Source organism: Mustelus asterias, chromosome 4 (genome assembly GCF_964213995.1).
Source record: "Mustelus asterias chromosome 4, sMusAst1.hap1.1, whole genome shotgun sequence".
In the NCBI taxonomy this organism is placed as follows: domain Eukaryota; kingdom Metazoa; phylum Chordata; class Chondrichthyes; order Carcharhiniformes; family Triakidae; genus Mustelus; species Mustelus asterias.
Window position 1 is genome coordinate 20718408 of NC_135804.1, and position 22078 is coordinate 20740485.

Genomic DNA, 22078 nt, shown 5'->3' on the forward strand with positions numbered 1-22078 from the left:
AAAATCATATATTCTGCCCCTATTTTTATGTAGCATCTAAATTTTATAATTAAATAGCAAAGTTTACTGCAATTTGGAAAGGTCAGAAGTTCGACATATATGGAGTTTCCCTGCACTGGAAAATATAAAGCAGAGTCGTTACAGAATCTCCTCCAACAGGAATGTGGACATAGGAATTTAGAATGAAAGTGCACGCACGAGATATACTTTGATATACTTTATTGGCCCAGACTTTTTTGGATGGACCTTGCCACTTGTGACTTTTTTTCGCCACACTCCTCTTAACACCACAGATTGCTGGAAGTGCAAATTGAATTGCTGGAACTGAACATTGACAAAGGCCTTGATGAATTCGAGCACCAACAGTCTATCACCTTTAGTGAATGAAATTTTAAGATAGAGAAAGAAACAAAGCAGCAACTGACCCAGAAATGGAGTAAACTAAAGTCATATTAGAAAGAAAAAAAAGAGAGGGAAAGAGACAAAATGGGAAAGTTAGGAAAAGAATGTCAAAATTAAATTTTAAACCATTCAGGAACAATTTACCACCTGCAAAGATGTGAATTCACGGTGTCAACTGCTCCCTTTCTGGACCTCATAAGGGTCAACCACTTCATTAGCAGGGCCCTTACACTCTGAATTGTGACTGTGACCATGGGAACCTATCACTCCTCATCCTTCCTGCAGCCTTCAACACAGTTGACCACATCCTCCTCCATCGACCAGCTGGGTGGAACAGAGTTTGCTTGCTCTATTCTCATCCACTGAAACGTAGCCAAGAATTTCCTGCAATAGCTTGGTTTCCCGTATGATTAACCCTGATGTTTGACCTGGCCCCTCCCACCCCCCCTTCCCCCATAGCATGGTTTGTGGTGGCGGAGGTGGCCCGCTCTTCTGGACCTGCCATTGGCTGGTTGACTTTGCTAGCCAACATCTCATGAGAGAAAACAAAAACGCACCCCAATACCTGCATACATCTGCGCAAAAATCTCCTGACTTCAATTCTGCATCAGTTCATCTGCTGAAGTCCTCATCCATGCTGTAATCACCTCTAGACTTAACTATTCCAATGCTCTTCTGACCAGCTCCCATCCTACCTAAATTTATGCTCATCCAAAACTCCACTGTTGATATCCTATCACCCCTGCACTTGATCTATATTCGCTCTCGGTTCAACAACATCGGTTCTAAAACGCTCATCTTGATATAAATCCATATGGCGTCATCCACTCCCAACCTCCTTATCTCTAACTTCCTCAGCCCTACAAACCTTCAAAATCAGAACTTCTCCAATTATGACCTGGATTTTAAAACGCTCCAGCATTAACATTGTGATGTCAGATACCTTGGTCCCAAGATCAGGAATTCCATTCCTAAACCTCTCTACCTCATCATTCTTCTATAAAATACTCTTCAAAACCGACCTCTGAACGAGGCTTTGGTTGTCTGGACTGATACCTTGGCCTGTGGCTTGATATCAAAAATACTTTCTTTATTGATTAACATTCTTGTCTTGGGACATTTGGCCATATTTAAAGGCATTGTATATGTGCAAATGGTAGTGACATTTTCTTCAGGAAGTTGCATTCATATTTATAGCACAGCTCCAGCAATTTCTTTATATCCTTTTCTGCATATTTTGCAATATTTCTGAGGTCGATTTTGGTATCCTGTGAAACAGGATTGCGGAAGTTGTGCGTGTGTGTTTTTGTGTGACTCATTTAATTAAACAGAAGATAGTTGGGCTGAAAGGTTTGAACAAAGGGTCCAGTGTGCATAGAGCAGAGTTGGACGTTCTACCAAGTATATAAAATATATGTAGAAATTTGCATTAGGTGATAAAGAAGGTTTGTGGTGTTCATTTTATTAAGTTTCAAAAGGAAATAAAAAAGGAGTTTACAGCTGGGAAAAGGTAATAAATGAATAAGGCAAAGTCATTCAATTTTATTTTATACCCAATGTGGTGGCCATAAGGAGAACATAAAAGATTTTTATACTCTGGGGAAGGTACATTTCAAAGAAAGATAAGGACAATGGGAAAAGATGAAAAAGGAAAGAAAACGAGAGTGATTCTCAAGTGCAGCAGGCCAGGAAACTCAAGCAGAGGCTGTATAGCGGGCTTCCTGCAGGGCGCCATGGGCTCTGCGCATCTCTGGCCCCCGGCAATTGGGCCATGGGAGGATGATCAGTGGAGCAGCAAGGGGTGGGGGGGGGGGGGCGTTGCTGTGCTGGCCAGCAATTGGGAGGTCGGCAGTGCGGACTACCGTGCATGTGCTGATCTCCGTCTGACAGATCGGCACATGCATAGTGGCCCGCTCAGCGTTATGTTCCTGGTCCCTCCAGTGGGAATAGGCCCCAACCACAGCTTTTTAAATGGGGTTCATGTTAGTGCACTTTGCAGTGCACAGTGTGGGAGATTCATTTTGAAAATCCCATTGAAAAAACCAGCAGGATTTACTCCAGGTTTTACACAAATTCAGCACTTATAGAGTTTTTGTTTGGGAGAATTCCACCCAGGAGAGGTTGAGAATGGTGTTCAGGAGTGGTCTGCAAGTCCTCCTGGAGTGATGCTTTGTCTTGGAAGAGAGCCATGAAAAGAACCAAAGTGAACAATCTCCAGCATTCCAGAAAAGCGGCTGTTTTTACAGTGAGCAGGGTTTTGTGTTAAAGTCTTAAAGGTCTATGACATCCCTTCCCTGCAGCCAGAGGGATGTGCCTTGTGATAAGTTAATGCATTTTAAAAAATAGATTAAATATCTATAAGGACTGTTACCTAAAGAGGTGCTTATTTGTGAGTCTAACCAATATGGAATATTTTTGGGAAAATGTGCTGCAAGACAAATTTTAACTATGTAAATGTAGTCTGGTGTGTTTGTTTTCTTTTCTTAATAAATGTTTTAATTTATTAAAAACCTCCAAAAGTGTCTCTAGAATTTGTGGTTCCTGACTTCAGTACACCTATCTTCTTGTAGTAAAATACAAGGGGATTTTCACAGTAACTTCATTGCAGTATTAATGCAAGCCTACTTGTGACTAATAAATAAACAAATAGAAAATAGTTGTGATGGCTTGCCAAGTTTCCCTTTGAGATTTGAATTGCACGACACTCACCACCTGCTAGATCATAACAATACCCATGTGGAGGTTGATAGAAGATCTCCTTTACGAGAGATTAATCGTTCAACAATTTGTGGTGACTCACAATTCATGATATATCTGTACATATCTAGGTCGATCCCAAAGATTCATAATCTTCTGAGTGGAGGTATTTTTCCTAATCGCCATCCTAAATGATCGGCCCTACCCTGAGGCTGTGTCCCCATATTCTAGAGTCCTTTGCCAAGGGAAGCAACCTCTGTGTCAAGACTGTGAAGCCTCTAAAGAATCTTGTATGTTTCAACAGGATCACTTCTTCATTCTTCTAAATTCCAGGTAATATGCTCACTCAGCCTCTCATCCAGACACCCCTTATCCTACTCCCCCATTGTTTCCAACAGGCTCCTCCTGTTTTCAAATGTGTTTTATTTTTAAACTGTCAAATTAGCACAACAGGATGCAATAACAGAAAGCAGTTTGCATTATGGAACTGTGCCCTGGTCATTATTAATGCACAGTGAATGACAATGAACATCAGCAGAATATTCAACTTCGAAAGACATGTGGGTCCAATCTTGTCCTCACAAATGTCCACATGTATGTTATTTCTTTCAGATGTCACTGAAAAGCAAATGGGACCAAGAAACTTAGTTGAGTTTTAACCCCTTAGCACAAAATGCTGAGGCCAATTGTAACACCACAATGACTGGCTAAGATTAGCCAGTAATTGCTGGGAATATGAACTGGAGGCCTTCAGGTCTGTATGATTTATTAGTGCATTAGCTTGTATCTTTATCCACTCAGCCATGAGGGATGGCAATCTAAAAATAATACCATGGCTTGATTTTTTCCATTTGGTGGGGTCAGGCTGCGAGCAGGACCTCTGCCTCTCATTTTGGAGGAAGTCCACTTTGGCAATGTGTCGACCAATCTGATTGGCTGGCAGCTCTCCAGTCCCTGTAGCAAACGCAGGAGGACGTTGGAGCCTATGTCCAGGCACCGGAGGCCCAAATAAGTTCAAGGGGTCCCGGGAGAGGGAGGTCACCGGACCTTAAATGGGGGAGGGGGAGGGGAGGTGCCAGATTTCAGAGGGGGGACCCTTTCCCACCCAAGATGCAACTCTTCTTTCTTCAGGCTTCTCCCTCAGAAGTTTGATCCTCCTTCCAGCCTAAAAATCAAGATTGGGCAGGAAAAGGCCCCCACTTAAGGGCCTCAGTTGGGTTTGGGGCAGGCTTCCCATCCAAGGTCTTGCTCTCCAGTGTAAAAACCACTGTGGTTGGAGCGGGCAGGAACTAAGGAGGTAATCCCATCCTTTCAATTTCTCGCTACACCAATCCGCCCCAACGCTGCCTAAAAACCCAGCGAGCGTCAAGTGCTGGCCTCTAAATCTTTTCAATACATTGGCTATTCTGGAGCAAAAGTGTTTAGAGCAATTGGCAAGGTACTAGAAGGGCAGTGATGCCCTGGAACTATATCCATACCGTATCTATTCAGGACTGCTTAGAAATCTATTTTGAATGTACCATGCGAAGCTTGTAATCTTGAATGTAGTGTATTTTAAAGACGGTAGTGAACAGTTTCATAGATTTGAGACTTTAGATTTCCACAGCCATGTAATGATATTCCACACCAAACGACTGAAATTCCTTAACTGACTTCCAATTACAATAAATATATACCTCATTTGTGGTCTAATGTTGTTCTCATTTATACTTAAATAGCAATCGATAGACAAATAATATTAGTATTATTAGATTTAATTTTGACTTTACATTAATTCTTGTTCAAATAAAAGCATTTAGAAACTGCCATATTTTCGGATACAAAAAACAACATTCAAATAGCTGCTTAGATCTGTCTCAAATACATTTTAAATATTAGAAACAATTAACTGTGAGGATGCTGCATTTGGCTATGGTGGAACAAAGACTCCTCTGTTCACTTTTCAAATGTCAAACCAGAACAAATCAAATCACTTGTGGCCTAATAGCGGTAACCTCCCCAAGAAAATACCAGTTCCAGTAGATTGATATTCTTTTCACACCAGTTTACTTCCACCAGTTTTATTAGTGTTGTATTCATCAAAGTTACATAATGGGTTTCAACTAATCATAAGCCCCTATTTCTGATAAAATAGCTTTTATTTCAAGTTTTAATACACCCTAATACATAAAGGCAAGCAGATCCAACCATTTGTTTTAACATGACAAGAAAAAATAGATTACGTTTAATTTAATCACATGAATAAAAATTCAATTGGTACAAACCAAATGCCAATTGCAGCAATTTCATCAGTTTTTCCTCAGTTCAAAACAGTTTTACATTTATAATCTTCAGAAAAAGACAACTTTCGATACCTTGAAAATGAGCATTTACGTGATCACCTGAAAAAAAGTGCGTCATCCTTCACTTGATAAATTGTAACAAAAGTGTGAAAAATAACATCAACTACGAAACATTGCTTCAATTAAAGCAAATCCTGCTTCCATCAGATTTACTACAACAGTAAAGAACATGTTTCAAAATGAAAACCAATGTGAACATGGCCTGTTCAAGGGCAGTTATCAGTGAGGAATAATAAATATGGGTAACTGTTGTATAGAGTCATAAATACAAATCTGTATAGTTTGGACATAAAACTGAGCTTCTGGCTCAAAAGCTTAGAACTAGAGATCAAGCAAAGTTCTCTCCTAACACCAACATCTGTACGATCAGCATTGAAACTGAATTTAAAGTGAAGTTAAACCTGTTCACTCAACAAATTTTTAAATTGTAATCGAAGGGCAGAAGCACATGAGTTATATAAATTATTTACACATAGATTTGTGATCTATACTGGTATTGGTTGCATATTAGCATTGAGAGTACAGTTTTCAATCAAAATTTAGCCAGATACATTCCTCAAATTGCTGGATAACAGGAAATGCTGCAATGTGTATAACTTAAAGCATTTGTTAACACCAATCAAGAAAATAATATCATATTCAAGTAAGGCAATATGGTAACGTTATACATTTAATCTTTTCTGAAATACAATAGTTTAATTCTTGCCCCCAAAGTACATTAACGTTGAAACTTTATTAGTTACCATTTTCTTTTGCTTTTTTGTGGGTGTGTACTGAAAAAAATGGTCAAAGTTGCTTTTGAAAGTTATTTTACTTGAGTTTCTATATTAAACACACCATCCCTGAGAGAGAAATGGCCTGCTCCCTGGCCTCCACCAATGTCACAAAGAGATCTGGCTCAGAGATGACAATTTGCTATGATTTTCTCTTTTTCTCCCTGTGGGTAACACTTGTCCTTCATAGCAATAGGATTTGAGAGATGTTTAAGGCAGGGGATGACAGAGCAACGCAAAGTTAGTTCCAAAGAATAGGGACGAGACAGTTGACAACATGCTACTGGCGAACAGGGCAGAGAGAAAAGAAGATATACACAGGAACTCAGGGTTTGATGGCCAAAGGACATGAGCCTGAATCAAAGGCTAAAGGAGGTTACATAGATTGGGAGTGATGATTATATGGAGACATTTTTAAGTAAGAACACAGATTTTCATTTGTGACTTCAGCTCTCTGCACATCTTGGGGCAAATTTTACACTCCTGCCAGCCTGGGGAATTGGAGCAGGCCAGAGGCGGACCATGGACCTCAGGTGGGATTTTCAGGTTTCGGGGTGAGTGCGGCCGGAAAATCCCACCCCTTGTATTTCAAATGCTAATCAGACAAAGAGAGGACCAACGGGAGCCAGAAGTTCAAACTAGGCCTTACTTCCAATATTAGCACATTACAAGGCAAAATATCGGGATTTGCTTCAAGCATCGAAGACTGGAGACTATTTAAGGGTGCAGTGACTAATTAATGATACCCTGTCTACCAGAATATGGTGTGGCACACAGGGGGGAAAAGGCATGAAAAATACGACCCCCAGAAAAAAGGCAAAAGGTCCCAAACATTCTATTTTTGATTGAACAAAACTAACAGTAGCAAATTAGTTTTTAATGTATTCACCCTCATTTTTAGTTGTGCTCTCAAAATATAACAAAATAATACAATGGTCAGCAATGCTAGTTGAGTGCACAGTTGTTTGAATCTCTATTTTTTAAAAGTCCAGCAGGTTGACCAAGGTCACGGCATTTGTCAGTTTAAACATGGTGCCTGATTTTATATTGAAACATGCTGGAAGAAGGAAGGAGGTTAATTAGGGGCACAGTGACTAAACATTGTATTACAGTTGACATTTTAGTTGAAACTTAAGAGGAATGCACTAAAACATATCAGTACAAATGTCACCACCGTAAAGATTTGCTTGAACATTGTCTGAATTGCTTGAAAAACTGAAAACTGTACAGTCTATACAATACCACGAAATAGTAATATTGAACCTCATCTTTTATGTTACAATGATACTGGTGATCAGAAAAGGGAGAACATGCACAGTCAATATCAAGACCTTATTTGGACGCCTCAACTGGAGTGTACAAGTAAACAACTAGTGATCGACTGACCGCAATACAACAGAGGTTATAAAACACTAATGGATGAACCATATTTTGTGAATAATATGCCACATTCGTAATGTTCCTGATTGTCAGAATGTTTATGAATGATAGCCGAAATGAAATCAAGCCATCAACTACAGGCTAAAATGTAAAATAATCCTGGTTACCCTGTTTTTGACATGAATGAATATTAATGATTACTTTATTTCAGCTGACCAGTATAGTTGGAGGAAGAAAAAACGATCAAAGTATTAGTGGACGATTAAATGTTGCTACCCGACGGCCAGCGCTGGAACAGGTCATATTTTCACCACATCAATTCCAACCATTGACAAAACTTAAATCTTCGCATGGTTAAAAACATCCAAAAGTTTATCACTTTTATCATTTTGACGGAATTATTGGAACTATATTACACAACTCAAAGAATGCCCATTGGTGAATGGAGTAGATACTTTGACAGGCTACCAAATTTATTGGCCATCTAGACCGGCTACAAATGAACTTCTACCTAGCCCTGCATATAGTGATTTATTTCAATTGTTTTAACCCTTCAATAGAAGTGAAAGTTCTTCCACAAATTCTTGGCATCATTTGAACTAGAATTAACACCTCACACTTCCGCAGGAATACTAGCTGGCTGTCAATATTTTGGGAATTTAATGGTCTAGCGCAGAACGAGAAGATGGTCCATTATAATCGCAAGCAGCTTCACTTAAAAAATAGTGGATTAGATATTGGATTTTGTTTATTCGATGCTGATTAACTCTTAATATTGAGCAAAATTACTTCCTAAAAATCCACTCTGGATTAAATTCTGGTAACCTTAAATTGATTACATCACACATTTAACATCAAGTGAAGATAGCATCACAAATCAAAACAAGAGTTGATAGTGATAATACCAGTCACTCAAAGGAAACAACACCTTTCACATGGCAACAACATGTCAGATCATTTTATATTTTAGCTTTAAATGTAAAGCTGTATCTAGTATAAAACATTATTCATGTATGGAAATCATTGTAATGTGCAAAATCTGAACTGATTCGCAGAAGCAGGAGTTGTTCTGTAGCTAAATGGATTTTAAGGCAATCTAGATTCCCTTTGCCTTCCATTTACTCCTTTTGTACATTTTAACGCTGTACTTCCAACATTACAATACTTCATATTTAAGCTCACGTGGTTGACTGCTGCGAAAGGGATGAGTTTATTTACTCATTGCCCAGCTTCCAACTGTCTGAACTATTTTGGAAGTCAAGCCACCTTAACTTAGCATAGAGTTAGTTCTGAAACCGCTTGATACGGAAACACAAATTGTTGATAATACAAGACGAGACAAGACTGGGTCTCATACACCATTGTACTGGAATTAGCATACCATAACTGAAGAAACATTGTGAATGGATATACTGAGCAAAAGTAAAGTCTTGGCACGTGCAATATAATGCATTTATGGGTTTTTTTTTAAAAAGCCACTGTTCATTGATAGTGCTTTCTTGTATTCAGAAGCTCACTTTCTCATCTCGACTACTTTTGACTCCTTTTAAATGAAGTATAATAATTAGCAATATCAGAGAAGCTACGTTAATTTATATCACATATGAATACTTACAATAGTCGGCCCACTCTGCCATTTTTTACAGCTTCATTGTAACACATTGTGTTACCAACGATTTATAGATTTGTTAAAATTTTGTACTCTCAACTTTAGCAAAATATTAGCCCTCTTCATAAAACTATCATTTATAATAATATTTAGACAAGTACTATATCCATTAGACACGTCAGACCAACTTCTAATAAACACTTAAAATTAGTGTGCTGTTCTGTTCCATATTGAATTTTAGTTTTGTTTTAAATAAGTCAGCAGCACAATCACCGTGTTATACTAAAAAGTAATTGTAACATTCAGAAAGTTAACTACTAACACATCAGAAATAGAAAAGGAAAGTATTATCACCATCACTTTTTAAACTCATCACAGGTCATCTGTGCATAATGAGATTGGCATTCTCCACCCTGTGCAGAAAATTATTTAAACACAGGAACTGCAGTGCAGATACGTGCATAGATCAAAAGTACAAATATTATCCTACAGCTCAACCACTAGTTCTGTTGTTATACAATGGATTCAAATCTAAGTGTCTCAAGTGTAGAATGAGGTTGACGAAAAGCCAAAGATGAAATTGTGCTTCAATTCACAAATGTAGCTGGGGAATGACAATAAAAACATCGTCAGGCAAAAGGCGATATTGGAAAGGGTTGCAGAATCAACAGAAGGTACTCCTCATCATTGCCTAGCTCTTAACCGCAGGTGATACACTTTCCACTGACGGTTTTAACAATCTATTATTTTTGCATTCTAAACAGCTGGCTCAACAACACTGACAGAGGCTCGAGATAAGTTGCTTGTTTTAGTTGAGGTGATAGAGGATGGGATGCAGAAATCGGATATTGATACATGGAAGAAAATTTGTTTAACAAAAGAACAGGGAAATTTGGAAATCAAAGATTAGCTATGTCATAAGAAGCAAATGAGTACAATCTCAAAAAAATCCATTAAAAAAGAATCAATATTCTTGTACAAGGCATTTATTTTATTTTCGCCCAAAATTTTGTATGCATCGCAAAGGGGAAGTTCATGCTGTTGCATCAATGATTTTGGTGAAATGTTGCAAATAATATATTTCCGGAAGCAGATGTTATATTTGGCTCACTCAGGAGATTGCATGGCCTTTGGCTGGGGTGATTTTTAAAAAAAATTGGGACACAAAATGCATCACAAATCGATAGAAAAACAGACCTAGATTTTCCTGTTCCACCATTATATTAACTGAAAGCATAAAACATTTGAAAGGTGTTATATTACTGTCTTAGGAAAGTTTGGAAGTTATTTCTTTAAAAGTACTAGCGAAAGAATTTGGGTAATTTGATGGGGTTAATAGTATACTCATTTAAATTTGGTGCAGATGGAGACGTTACGTTAGAATACTGTGTGCTCCGAGAGATGTAGCTGGTAAGTCATTTTGCATTTCACCAAGAACGTGAGTTGGCAAAGTGGAAAATGCTCAGTTCAGTGGTGAGCACCAGAGATTAAATTCTGCTATGATTTTGTGCAAGTTTTAAGAGATCTAACCATAGTCAAGTTGCACAAACTTTAGGTTTCAGATCAGTCAGATCGGATGAAAGACAAGGGGCGCAATCTTACCAACTGTCCAGGCCACGCTCCCGCTGCAGTGAAGTCAAAGAATTTGGCACCCAGCTAAATCTCTGTTCACTGCAGCGGGAGGGGAAAATCCTGTCGGTGTGAACGGCCATACCATTTCAGCCATTATATTTTAAAATGGCCACATATGACAGTGCAGGAAACCCATTTCAGTTGAAGTTACAGTCATTGCCAAAAAAGGCTAATTACCAAAATATCTAAGAGTTTCAATGAACTGTAACTTAAACCTATTCACAAGGTCCACCAAAAGAAAACAGTGGCTTTTAAAATTAATCAAACTGGTTCTTTTCAGATAAAAATATTTCAGAAAGCGGAATACAATTGAAAAATTTGCTGTTTCATAATCTTGTGCTATGACTATTTAACAGTTCAAATTAGAACAAAAGGCAATATGCCCAATTGCCGACTATCTCCATGTACAAAACCTAGACTATTCCAAATTAACATAATTTCCCAGTTCTGGATGCAAATAAAGTAACAGTTTGAGGTTTTCATTGCAATTCCAATTAGAGTTATTGTCTGTTGGGTTTTTTAAAAAATGTATGGAAGATTTCAAGAATCTCTACCCATTTATTAGATTCGTTGGCAGGGATTTTCTGGCCGTTCACACCAGCAGGATCTTCCAGTCCCACCAACGGTGCACCCCTGCTGTGGGTTTCACAATAATGCATCTCCCACGAAATAAATTTGATCACAACAGAAAATTGAATATGACCTGTTACACAAACATGATGCTTGCATTTCCCATATTCATTGCTCCTTGGGATCCCTTTCCATAACATTGTTACATGTTAACCTTTTTAGGTTTTTGTTAAATTGGGGAAGATGGCACCTTCAACTGAAGGAGGCATTTGTTTCAGAAAATATTTATATTGCTGTCAATATGGATACCAATTTTATGTCAGTCTGAAACAAAATGGCTGAGCATGATTTAGGCAGTACAGAAGTTCAATTTGGCATTATGTTCTCCACAACATGTGGGTCGAAGGGCCTGTTCCTGTGCTGTATGTTCTATGATACATGTCATGTCATGTCAACATATTATTTTGCCGTAATTTAGAAATCTTCCAGAACAAGATTTCCCCTACCTTGGTGGTGAATATAATAATTTGGAAGTTTTAATATAGCAGCAGGTTTTGGGAAAAGATTGTATGTCTCATCTGTAACTTTGAGAGTTTAAGCATGTAAAGTTGTTTGTTGGATAAAGCTGGCTTTATGCCCCTTACCAATGGGGAACCAGCCATTTTGTTGAGATTGTAAGATTAGGGGCCTGATTTTACCAAAATTTCGCGCCCATTTTCGGGTGCGAAATCGCGGTAAAGTTGGGCATTGGGCCTTTACTGCAATCTGCACCTGAATCCGAGCAGATCGCGCCTTGACCGACACTCGGAATCAGGCGGCCCGATGATTTAAATGCAGACTTAATGAACCGCGCGCCCAACTCTACCGCCAAATCCCACTTTACCGTCTTCTGGCCCGATCTGCATCCGCAATGTAACCGACCTGCAAAATAAAAGTCTGAAGTCGCCGCTGCAGCCTCCGAAGAGCGGGGTCGGAGACTGCAACGGCTCCCTGACCCAGGTCATTCTCTGGTCGGTGGGGGGGGGGGGGGGTGTGAGGAGGACAGGGGGTGTGACGTCTCATCCCCCGGGGTGGGGGGGGGTGTGTGTGTGTGACGGATCATCCATTCCCTTGGGGGGGGCGGGGGTGCGGCAATGTTTTGTACATTTGTGACGTGAGACGCACTTTTATATGCAGCAAAATTGAGATTTTACTGTAAGGAATCCCCTTCCAAGCATCTGGTACTTTTGCCTCTGATTTGTTTAGTATTAAGTTAAATATCTGAACTTGAGGCCAGGCAAAGAGTGGAATCAGGCTTGGAATTTGCAAACAGTTTGTAGACCGATAACACACGGGATTAAACATTGACATGCCACATTAACTGTCTTCAGTTCAGCAATCCAAGCCACCATCAGTGGTTAGCACTGCTGCCTCACAGCACCAGGGACCTGGGTTCAATTCCAGCCTCAGGTGATTGTGTGGAGTTTGCATGTTCTCCCAGTGTCTGCGTGGGTTTCCTCCAGGTGTTCTGGCTTCATAGAATCCCTACAGTGCAGAAGGAGGCCATTCGGCCCATCAAGTCTGTACCGACCTGAATCTCACCCAGGCCCCATCCCCATAACCCCACATATTTACCCTGTTAATCTCCCTGACACTAGGGTCAATTTACCACGGCCAGTCAACCTAACTGCACATCTTTGGACTGTGGGAGGAAACCGGAGCACCCGGAGGAAACCCACACTCCAAAGACGTGTGGGGTTAGGTGGATTGGCCGTGGTAAATTGCCCCTTAGTGTCAGGGGGATTGGCAGGGTAAATACGTGAGGCTGCAGGGATAGGGCCTGGGTGGGATTGTTGTCAGTTCAGGCTCCATAGGCTGAATGTTTCCCTCAGCACTGTAGGGATTCTATGATTCTATGGCATTAATGCATAGCTTTCCTATTACATAATGTAAAGATCAATGAAAACATTGCAAACCTTGATTAAATTGCATCAAGTACGATCTAAAGTTTAGTTTCCCTATTGCATAGGTGAACGGAGGGAAAAGGATAAACTTTATTTTAAAAAAAAGTACAAATGGGTTTGAATGTACTGTATTAAATGATTGGAACAAGTGCAAAAAACCCTCAAATAATTAAAAAAATTCATAATTTGGCATTTCTGCAGGAATATTTTGGGTCAATTTCACAGATTTTATAAAGAATATCAGAAAATAATTGGCTGGAATTCCAACTTTTTCAAGCTTGTAAATAGCAAAAGCTTGTGGAAATTAATGATGAATTTAGTGCCGGATATTTGAACAGTTATTGATGTCATATAAGTATTTAGAAAAATATTACAAAATACATTTTCTATGAATTATTTGATGACATCACATTCTCAAGTTGAGTAAAACAGCTTTACCTGTTTACACTGAGTTTGTCAGCTTAAAGTAACATTAACAGTACCAATATACTTTTGGAGGGCGAAGGAAGGGATCGAAGATTTCCAGTAAATTTTCCATGCTTGCAAAATTCCAAACAGAAGCTGGAATTTCCCAGCTGTTCAGGCTGGCCGGATCTTCTGTCCTGCCAATGGCGCAGCCCCGCCCCTGGTTTCCTGGTGACATTCAATAGGAAATCTCATGACAACGGCCGGACCAGACGATCCTGCCACCGGCCAATGGCTCCACCACTGTGAAACACGGAGCTGGTTGTGCAGAGAATGTCTAAAGTTAAGATGTGATTCCGCGATTGGACAGCACTTGTTGAACAATCCCAAGTGTGCCAAGGATGACGCCAACAACCAATTTTAGATCACCAGTCCAGTTCACAATATGCTCGCTAGAAGCTGCATGCATTCACTGGCAGGGACCAGTCTTGTACAAACAGAAAACACAGATATTGTGCCTCTTTTGAATTAAGCAAAAGCAATAGTTCCCTGGTACCTTTCCCATGGCAACAACTCAACCAGAGTTGACTCGCCAATCAATCGGCGCCCTTTTCTCATGCAGTATAAATCGTTGCTCCTTTTGAATTCTGACATTCCCGATGAGTGCAAGATGCAAATCAGCAATTCTCAAGTTCTGTAATACCAAATCACTATAAATTTGGTGATTGCAATTTCATGAGTAGAAATGTAAAAAGGGGGAAAGACTACAGAATGGACAAATGCCCATATTTTGCAATACTGACTTGTTACCTTGAGAGGTGCTTAATGTAAATGTAAATTGCTGGCTAGCTACAAGAAACTGAACCAACAGGAATGGACAGTTGTACATAATGCAGTCGTACGTATGCAGCAGCATAGGAATTAGACAATTCTAATGCAAATCCTTGCTATTGAAAGTTACTGTAAAATTTCCATATCCATTTAAAATGGAAACCTCTCCTTTAACTGGGCAACATTAATTCATTTAAAATAATAAACATTGTCGCAGAATAAATATGTGCATTCACCTCCTCTTGTTTTGCTTCAATAATTTAACATATTTAAACTACAAAGAAGTCAAAAAGGTTAAACTATATAACACCCAGCCGTATGTGGATGTTTTATGTTGCACTGCTCCGTCATGCTGCATTGATGTGCACCCCAAGATAGGCATTTAAGTGGCTAACTTCGGCATTTAATTGTTGGAGCAAAAGTAAGTATCCTTAAATAATGACAGCATAGTGCAGACATTTTTGTGGTACTTCATCATAAAATTAATCTGGTTTCAATGTAAAATTGATGTTTGATGTGTTAATGTTTAACTGCCATGTCAATAAACACCTTCAGAACACAGCAAAAAGTCTACTTAGACTTCAATTTGTCTCTTAGTTCTCCCCCTTCCTAAAGGTAGTGATTCATATTGAAGAATAGTTAGCAGGTGCTGGTGACCCTTCAATACCTCAATTACGCAAGGCTGCGCAATGATAAAGCAGTGAACTATTTCACCATGGACACTGCCAGAGGCGTGCCTGATTCTTGCAAGAATGTAATCCAAAAGTACACTAGAATTTAATCACAGTGCTGGAAAGCAGGGCAGTGTCTTTTTCTTTGTGTCCCAGGCACTCTAAAGCCAAATGCAATCAGGCCTACATGTCTCAACACCGCACTGAGAGATTAATGGACGAGTTCGAGATCCACCTGAATTTACTGCACTAATTCAACTGAGACGTTCAAACAACAAACTGCCATCATTTGCTTCTGCATTTGATAGGATCACCCAAGCAGTTGCCAAATCACGGCTTTCCACCATATGGAGGACAGTGATCCCATGAGGTCTTACGTGAACACCAGTGACTCAAAAGAAACCATGGAAGCAACAACTTTTATTCCATATGAATACAAGTACACACTGGACAGCTCTCACCATAATGGAGTGCACAGATACAGTGCGGTGCTTAGCTATACAGACCTGAAACAGACCAAATTCAATTCTGTATCTATACTAACTTAGCACATCTCAGCTGGGGAAGCAAATAAAGACACTACAATTGCTCCCCACTTTGTTCCCCATTCCCAGAGATAAAGGAAGTTAAACTCAGTAAGGGTTGCTCGTTTTAATAATTTTCCAATGACACACTGTGTGCAAGGGTACATACATGTGTGAACATGGCAGGCTTGCATTTAATGCTTTGTATGATCAATTAAGCTGCTGGTACTCACTGGTTCAGCTCTCACAAATTGGAATTCAATATTTCAGCTTCTATCTTACCCAAGGTACCAGAGGCTACAAGAGACCACAGAACTATATCGCAGCACAAGCCACCATATTCAGAAGAGACGCAACGGATGAGGAAAAAATTTGAAAATACTAAATGTTTGTCAGACTACAATGGAGCTTTAGGGTTTAATATAAATGAATCACATCTGAAACTGTCAAATGCCCTGTCACTCACTCTTTGAGGATACATGATGAATGCAAGTGAATATCCTGATAGCATGTTCCAAAACAAAAAAGACACGCTGAATGTAATTCTGTGCAAGTAAACCCAACTTGCAGTCTGTTAATGCAAATGATAGAACATTCAAACAGCAGCTGTCAGGTACTTGAGCTCACCACTCTGTTACGGTTTGTAATGCACCACGATAATTCTATTTGTAGACACTCCCATGAAATCTGACAGACCTGAACACTGATGAAGCAACAGAAATTCGCAGCTTACACAGATAAAACAGAAGATGTACGCTAAGTTCAACAGCACAACTTCATCACGAGTGGGGTAGCCAGTTAACCCGCAAGTGAGTTACTATCAGCACCATGAATGTAACAACCTGTGTTTATATAGTGCTTCTTACATTCAGAAAGCTATGAGTTAATTTGACAAGAAAGAGGATAGGAGTATGCTAGAAAGAAATGAAGGTGGTAGGATGGGGAACTGAACACAAGAGTGAAGAGAAGAATTTTGACCAGGTTTTTGAAAGCAGAAACAAGAGAGGCGACAAGACAGAGGGGCATGGATAGATCATTTTAGAGGGCAGGTGTAGATCCTGTAGCTCAATGCCTACTTTGTTTAAAATATGCCGTAAACAGGTAAGTAAGATGGTATAAGTTTTCTGTACAAACTACATTAATACGCTGGCAGAGGAGTCTCTGATTACTATGTAGGTTTAGCACTGATGTGTCGGTTCATCATTTGTAGTTTCATGTCAAATAACATTTTATGGAAGTAACAAGTGCAACCGTCTGTGGTATTAAACATTACATGTAATTGTTGAAAAAAAAGAGACTTTTTTGTTGAAGATTTTTATCTTGAAGTCATCAGGACAATCTGCAAGAATGCCAGGGAAACCCTAGGATTTCCCCTGATATTGGTATTCTTGCAAACTGTCCTGATGAGTGCAAGGTGAAAATCTTCAACAAAAAAAAGTCTCCTTTTTCAGCAATATTTAAGTTCTGCACTACCAAATAACTATTACATGTAGTTATTTAACAGAAGGTCGAAAAGAGCAATAATCTTTGCTTATGTAACAAATGCAACTGCTTCAACTTCAGGATGCAGTATGAAACTTTACAACAGAGATGTAACATTCTCCAACAGATTCAGTAATTATTTTGAACTTGCCACCTATTGAACTTGAATATTATGTTGAAACTTAGGTGCAAGTCAGTAACTTAACTGATATAATTCTAACAGTAACAACCTTATCCAACTCTGTGATGCAGCCACTCTTAAGACTCTTCAATATTACAGCTATCCTCTCCCAGAAATAGAGTGGTGAAATCTAGGTGTTCTGTAACCATGTCTATTGTCCAACATTTCCATCACCAGTGTGTCCTATGGTCCATAAAAGCTGGACATAAAATATAGCCACTTTTCGCTGCTGGTTTTTTGAAGTGGAATTTTCTTTTTGCTTTACAAGCCTGAGTTTTAAAAGATAAGTTAATAATTAATGCAACATTTTGTGTTAGAACTATTGTTTAACATAGTGAAAAAATAAAACTTACTTTACAGTTTACATTAGTACTTTTACATGAGAACAGAATTCATTCTCACTGGGATAGTAACTATCTCCAGAATTCCACATCAGCTTTGCTTTTTCCAATCCTTTTCCGATTTGTACCCATTAAATATCAATTTCAGGTTGCTCTATATTAGGAAGCTGAAGATTTGGTTTTACTACCCGTTAATGTCTTGCAATTTTAATTCTACAATTAGAAATACCGTAACAGAGCCTTCAGAAAATAAGGAAAAAAGTTACAACCGCCCTGGTTCACATTAAAGTGTGTGCGATAATGCATTGCCCTTGCAGGATACGTTATTAACCGTTACCAATCTGTAACGAAGATATCAGGCTTTGCAAAATTATCCCCCATTATGTGATATATAATGTTTTATTCCTAACTGGAATCACCACTGACCATTTGCCTTATGGTCCACTCGGCCCTACAGAGGGAATGCGTATGCGAAAAAGACCTTGTTGTAACTGTAGCCTGAAAAGCTTGCAATTTGCAATACGCAGAGCTGCGCAACCGGTTCGCCGGAGGTCTGAAGGGAGCAATGGCTTGGTGTGATGCCAGGTTCCTGTACTTCTGCGAAATTCTCTGACAAAGTCATACTGTGTGCCTAGAAGTAATGAAGGAAAGACGTCAAGTACTGCTTTTTCAGGCACCACCGGAAGAGGCTTCATGGTGAAGCAAATGTTCTCCAAAAATAACTATAGTTGAAATCCATTTAAACAAATACAGAAATTACTGCCACTTAAAACATCAGAGAGAACATTTACGATTGAAGCTCTTTCGTGGCAAGAATGCGACAGATGATCAGTCTTCATAAATATTCTGCTGTACAAATCTTTGCTTTCCAAGCTCATTATTTAAAAATGGCCTTTATCTACTGCCAAGTGTATTTGACAGTTATATTAAAATATAAACCCAAAAATTTAATTTGTAGATTAATCAAATAAGCAAAAGCTACTTTCAAATATGCAACTTTCATCAACCCATTCCACTGGCTGCTGGGAGGTGGACAAAAGTGACAGGAAGTTTTTTTCTTTAATTCTTTAATCCAGAAACCTCTGGTTCAGCAGTTGTCCGACAGCTGATTTGATTTATTATTATCACATATATTAGTATACAGTGAAAAGTATTGTTTCTTGCTCATTATACAGACAGCTTGGTTAAGATTTACAATATATGGGATAAGCGTGAAAAAAAATCTCAGCTTAGAAGCAATGTCCCACCACTTTGCAATATAGGATCTTGCTGTACCAACATAATATTTTGTCTTTTGAAAAATAGGGTGAATCCAAGCTTTTAACCAGACACTCACCTGTGTCCAAATCTCCAATAACATAAATGCTGGCACCAATCGGCACAGCGCCATATACAAAAGAGGAGCTTGTTGGGATGCAAAGCGACTGATCGTTCAAATATATCCATCTGCAAAACAATATTATGCATTAATGAAACCAAAAGGTGTGATTAGGACTGCAAGATGATGCATTGGTCAATTTTGAATTCTAGATATTATGAAAAGGGATCAATGTAACATCTTTAAAATGTTCTTTGACTATAGTGAAGCTTCAATGGCAACAGTAATTACTGTAAAATCAACAGGTTGAACAATATTCAATGTTTTTTTCAACAGGGGGTGCAATGATTTCAATTCACAGCAAATAATAAACATCAGAAAATCTGTAACAATTTATAAAAAACATAAGAAATGGGAGCAGGTTTAGGCCATTTGGCTCTTCAAGCTTGCTCCTCCATTCAATTCTATCATGGCTTTTCTACCTGAATTCCACTATCTGGGAACATCCCCATGTCCCATAATTCACATAATATTTAAGTATCTATCAATCTCATCTTGAATATATGCAATGACTGAGTATTTACATTCACAGATTATTTATTGTATTATTTTTAGCAGCATATATTGGATGAATTAATTATGGTTAGCTGCATCTACAAGCTGCAGAAAATATACAACCGGAACGTCAAAAAGGTACAGGTCTGAGTGAATAATGTGTTACCACTGGGCAGTGCAGTGGCACAGTGGTTAGCACTGCTGCCTCACAGCGCTTAGCACTGCTGCCTCACAGCGCCAGGGACACAGGTTTGATCCCCAGCTTGGGTCACTGTCTGTGCAGAGTCTGCACATTCTCCCAGTGTCTGCGTGGATTTCCTCCTCCAGTCCAAAAGACGTGCTGGTTAGGTGCATTGGCCATGCTAGGGAGAATTTAGCATGAAATTCAATGAGGTTATTTTTCATTGAACCAGGATTGATCCTCCAACTCAGTGGAAATCATAAAGTGGGGATATGCCAGCACATGAAGTTACAGATCTTGGTTATATACAATTTTGTTGTTGCTGCTGGCCCGCAGTGCCTCACGGATGGCCAATTTTGAGTTGCTCAGTCTGTTCGATGTCTATTCCATTTAGCACATTGGTAGAGTCACACAAGACGATGGAGAATATCCTCAATGTGAAGACAGGACTTCGGCTCCACTAGAACTGCGTAGTTGTCACTCCTACTGATACCGTCATGGACAGATGCATCTGTGACAGATAGATTAGCAAGGACAAGGCCGTGTATTTTTCCCTTTTGTTGGTTCCTTCACCACCTACCAAAGTCCCAGTCTAGCAGTTTTGCCCTTCAGGACTTGGCCAATAGTGGTGCTACTGTGCCACTCCAGGTGAAGAACATTGAAGTCCCAAGCCCAGAGTAGATTCTGGGCTCTTGCCACCCTCAGTGCTTCCTCCAAGTGATCTACAACATGGTGGAGTACTGATTCATCAGCTGAGGGATAACGGTGGGGTGGTAGCAAGCAGGAGGCTTCCTGCCCATGTTTGGCCATGAGATTTAAAAGGAGTCCAGAGTTGATGTTGAGGACTCCCAGGGCTATTCCCTCCTGACTGCATACCACAATGCCACCACCTCTGGTGGGTCTGTCCTGTTGGTGTGGCATCTGGACCGCTGGATTACTGGTCCACCAATAAAGTTAATTTATATTTTATTAGTGTCACAAGTAGGCTTACATTAACACTGCAGTGAAGTTACTGTGAAAATCCCCTAGTTGCCACACTCTGGCACTTGTTCAGGTACACTGAGGGAGAATTTAGCATGGCCAATGCACCCTAACCAGCACATCTTTCAGACAAGTATCACGCCACTGCTTCCCTTCAGTGGCTACACCGCTTCCTATCCGCCACTACACAAACAGCGGCATATTCTAACTCTTTCCCCACCAAGTTGAGACATGAATTTAGTACTGGAGGATCAGGTTGCACAACAGTCTAACTTGTGTCATGTCACCTGTATCAGCATTGTGGCAAATTTCAGCTCCACATGTTTGGAATTCCTCCATTCATGCAGGGAATGTCATTTTGAATCCAGTCTGTCCAACTACATAAAGCATAGCTACAATGAATAAATAAAATGTTAATCTCCTTTGTTCTGCGATAACTTCAAAGAAAATCTGGGGCTAGGTATTGCACTACATTAAAAAGACAGTCAGAGATAAGGGCAAGGTCAGTGACTCCATTGTAGCACAAATGCACGTACATATGTAGCAACTGATCATATTTCAAGGATTGGTTTGAGGCTAAAGGTGAGAACAGTGAAAGATTACAACATTTTAAAGTGATCAATAAAGTTGGTAAATGGGTCGTTTATTCATTTACCTGTTTAATGCTTATTAAATCTGCCCAGTAGTTAACCTGAGTTCTGGTCTGATGCGACTTATATCCTTTCACAACCTGATGGTATTTAACACATCCAAACAAACTGGAATATAGTGTGTTCTCTGTTCAACTCCTGGACTTTACTACACTTACCTCAATATTTTTGTGTATGTATTAATGATTAGGACGTAGTCGTAAGGGGAAATGATCAAGAAGTCTGCAGCCACAAAAATTGACCGCATGGTTGATAGTGCAGAGGACAACTATAGACTGTAGAAAGTTATCCATAAACTCTACAAACACATTTCTCTCGGAAAAAAACTATAGAAATGAACCCCAAGAGCATGATCTCAGTTACCAATCGACTGGCCAGGTGGGGTGAAAAATGGCAAATGTAATTCAACCAAGAAAATTGTGAGGTGATGCATGTGGGGAGGTCAAATTAATACACAATAAATGGGAGGACACTGAGGAGTGTAGAGGAAGGGGGAGACCTTGGAGTGAATGTCCACACATCCCGAAGTTAGAAGGACAGGTTATAGAATCCTACAGTGCAGAAGGAGGCCATTCAGCCTATCGAGTCTGCACCAACCACAATCCCACCC

The 22078-nt window shown here is 39.5% G+C and overlaps 1 protein-coding gene across 2 annotated transcripts in view; it reads right to left on the reverse strand.

The window, feature by feature from the left end:
* Positions 1-15660: 15660 nt before the first annotated feature.
* The window catches only part of gan (gigaxonin), a 71735-nt gene continuing 65317 nt past the window's right edge, over positions 15661-22078 (reverse strand). Inside the window, exons 10-12 of one of the 2 annotated variants that reach the window (XM_078210625.1) lie at positions 19120-19229; positions 18210-18414; positions 15661-17711 (exon numbers count right to left, since the gene is read on the reverse strand). In XM_078210625.1, coding sequence (XP_078066751.1) covers positions 18218-18414; positions 19120-19229 — 307 coding nt within the window. In that variant the 3' untranslated portion in view covers positions 15661-17711; positions 18210-18217. Of the gene's footprint in view, positions 18415-19119; positions 19230-22078 lie in introns of both variants that reach the window. The other variant, XM_078210624.1, reaches the window with a different exon arrangement.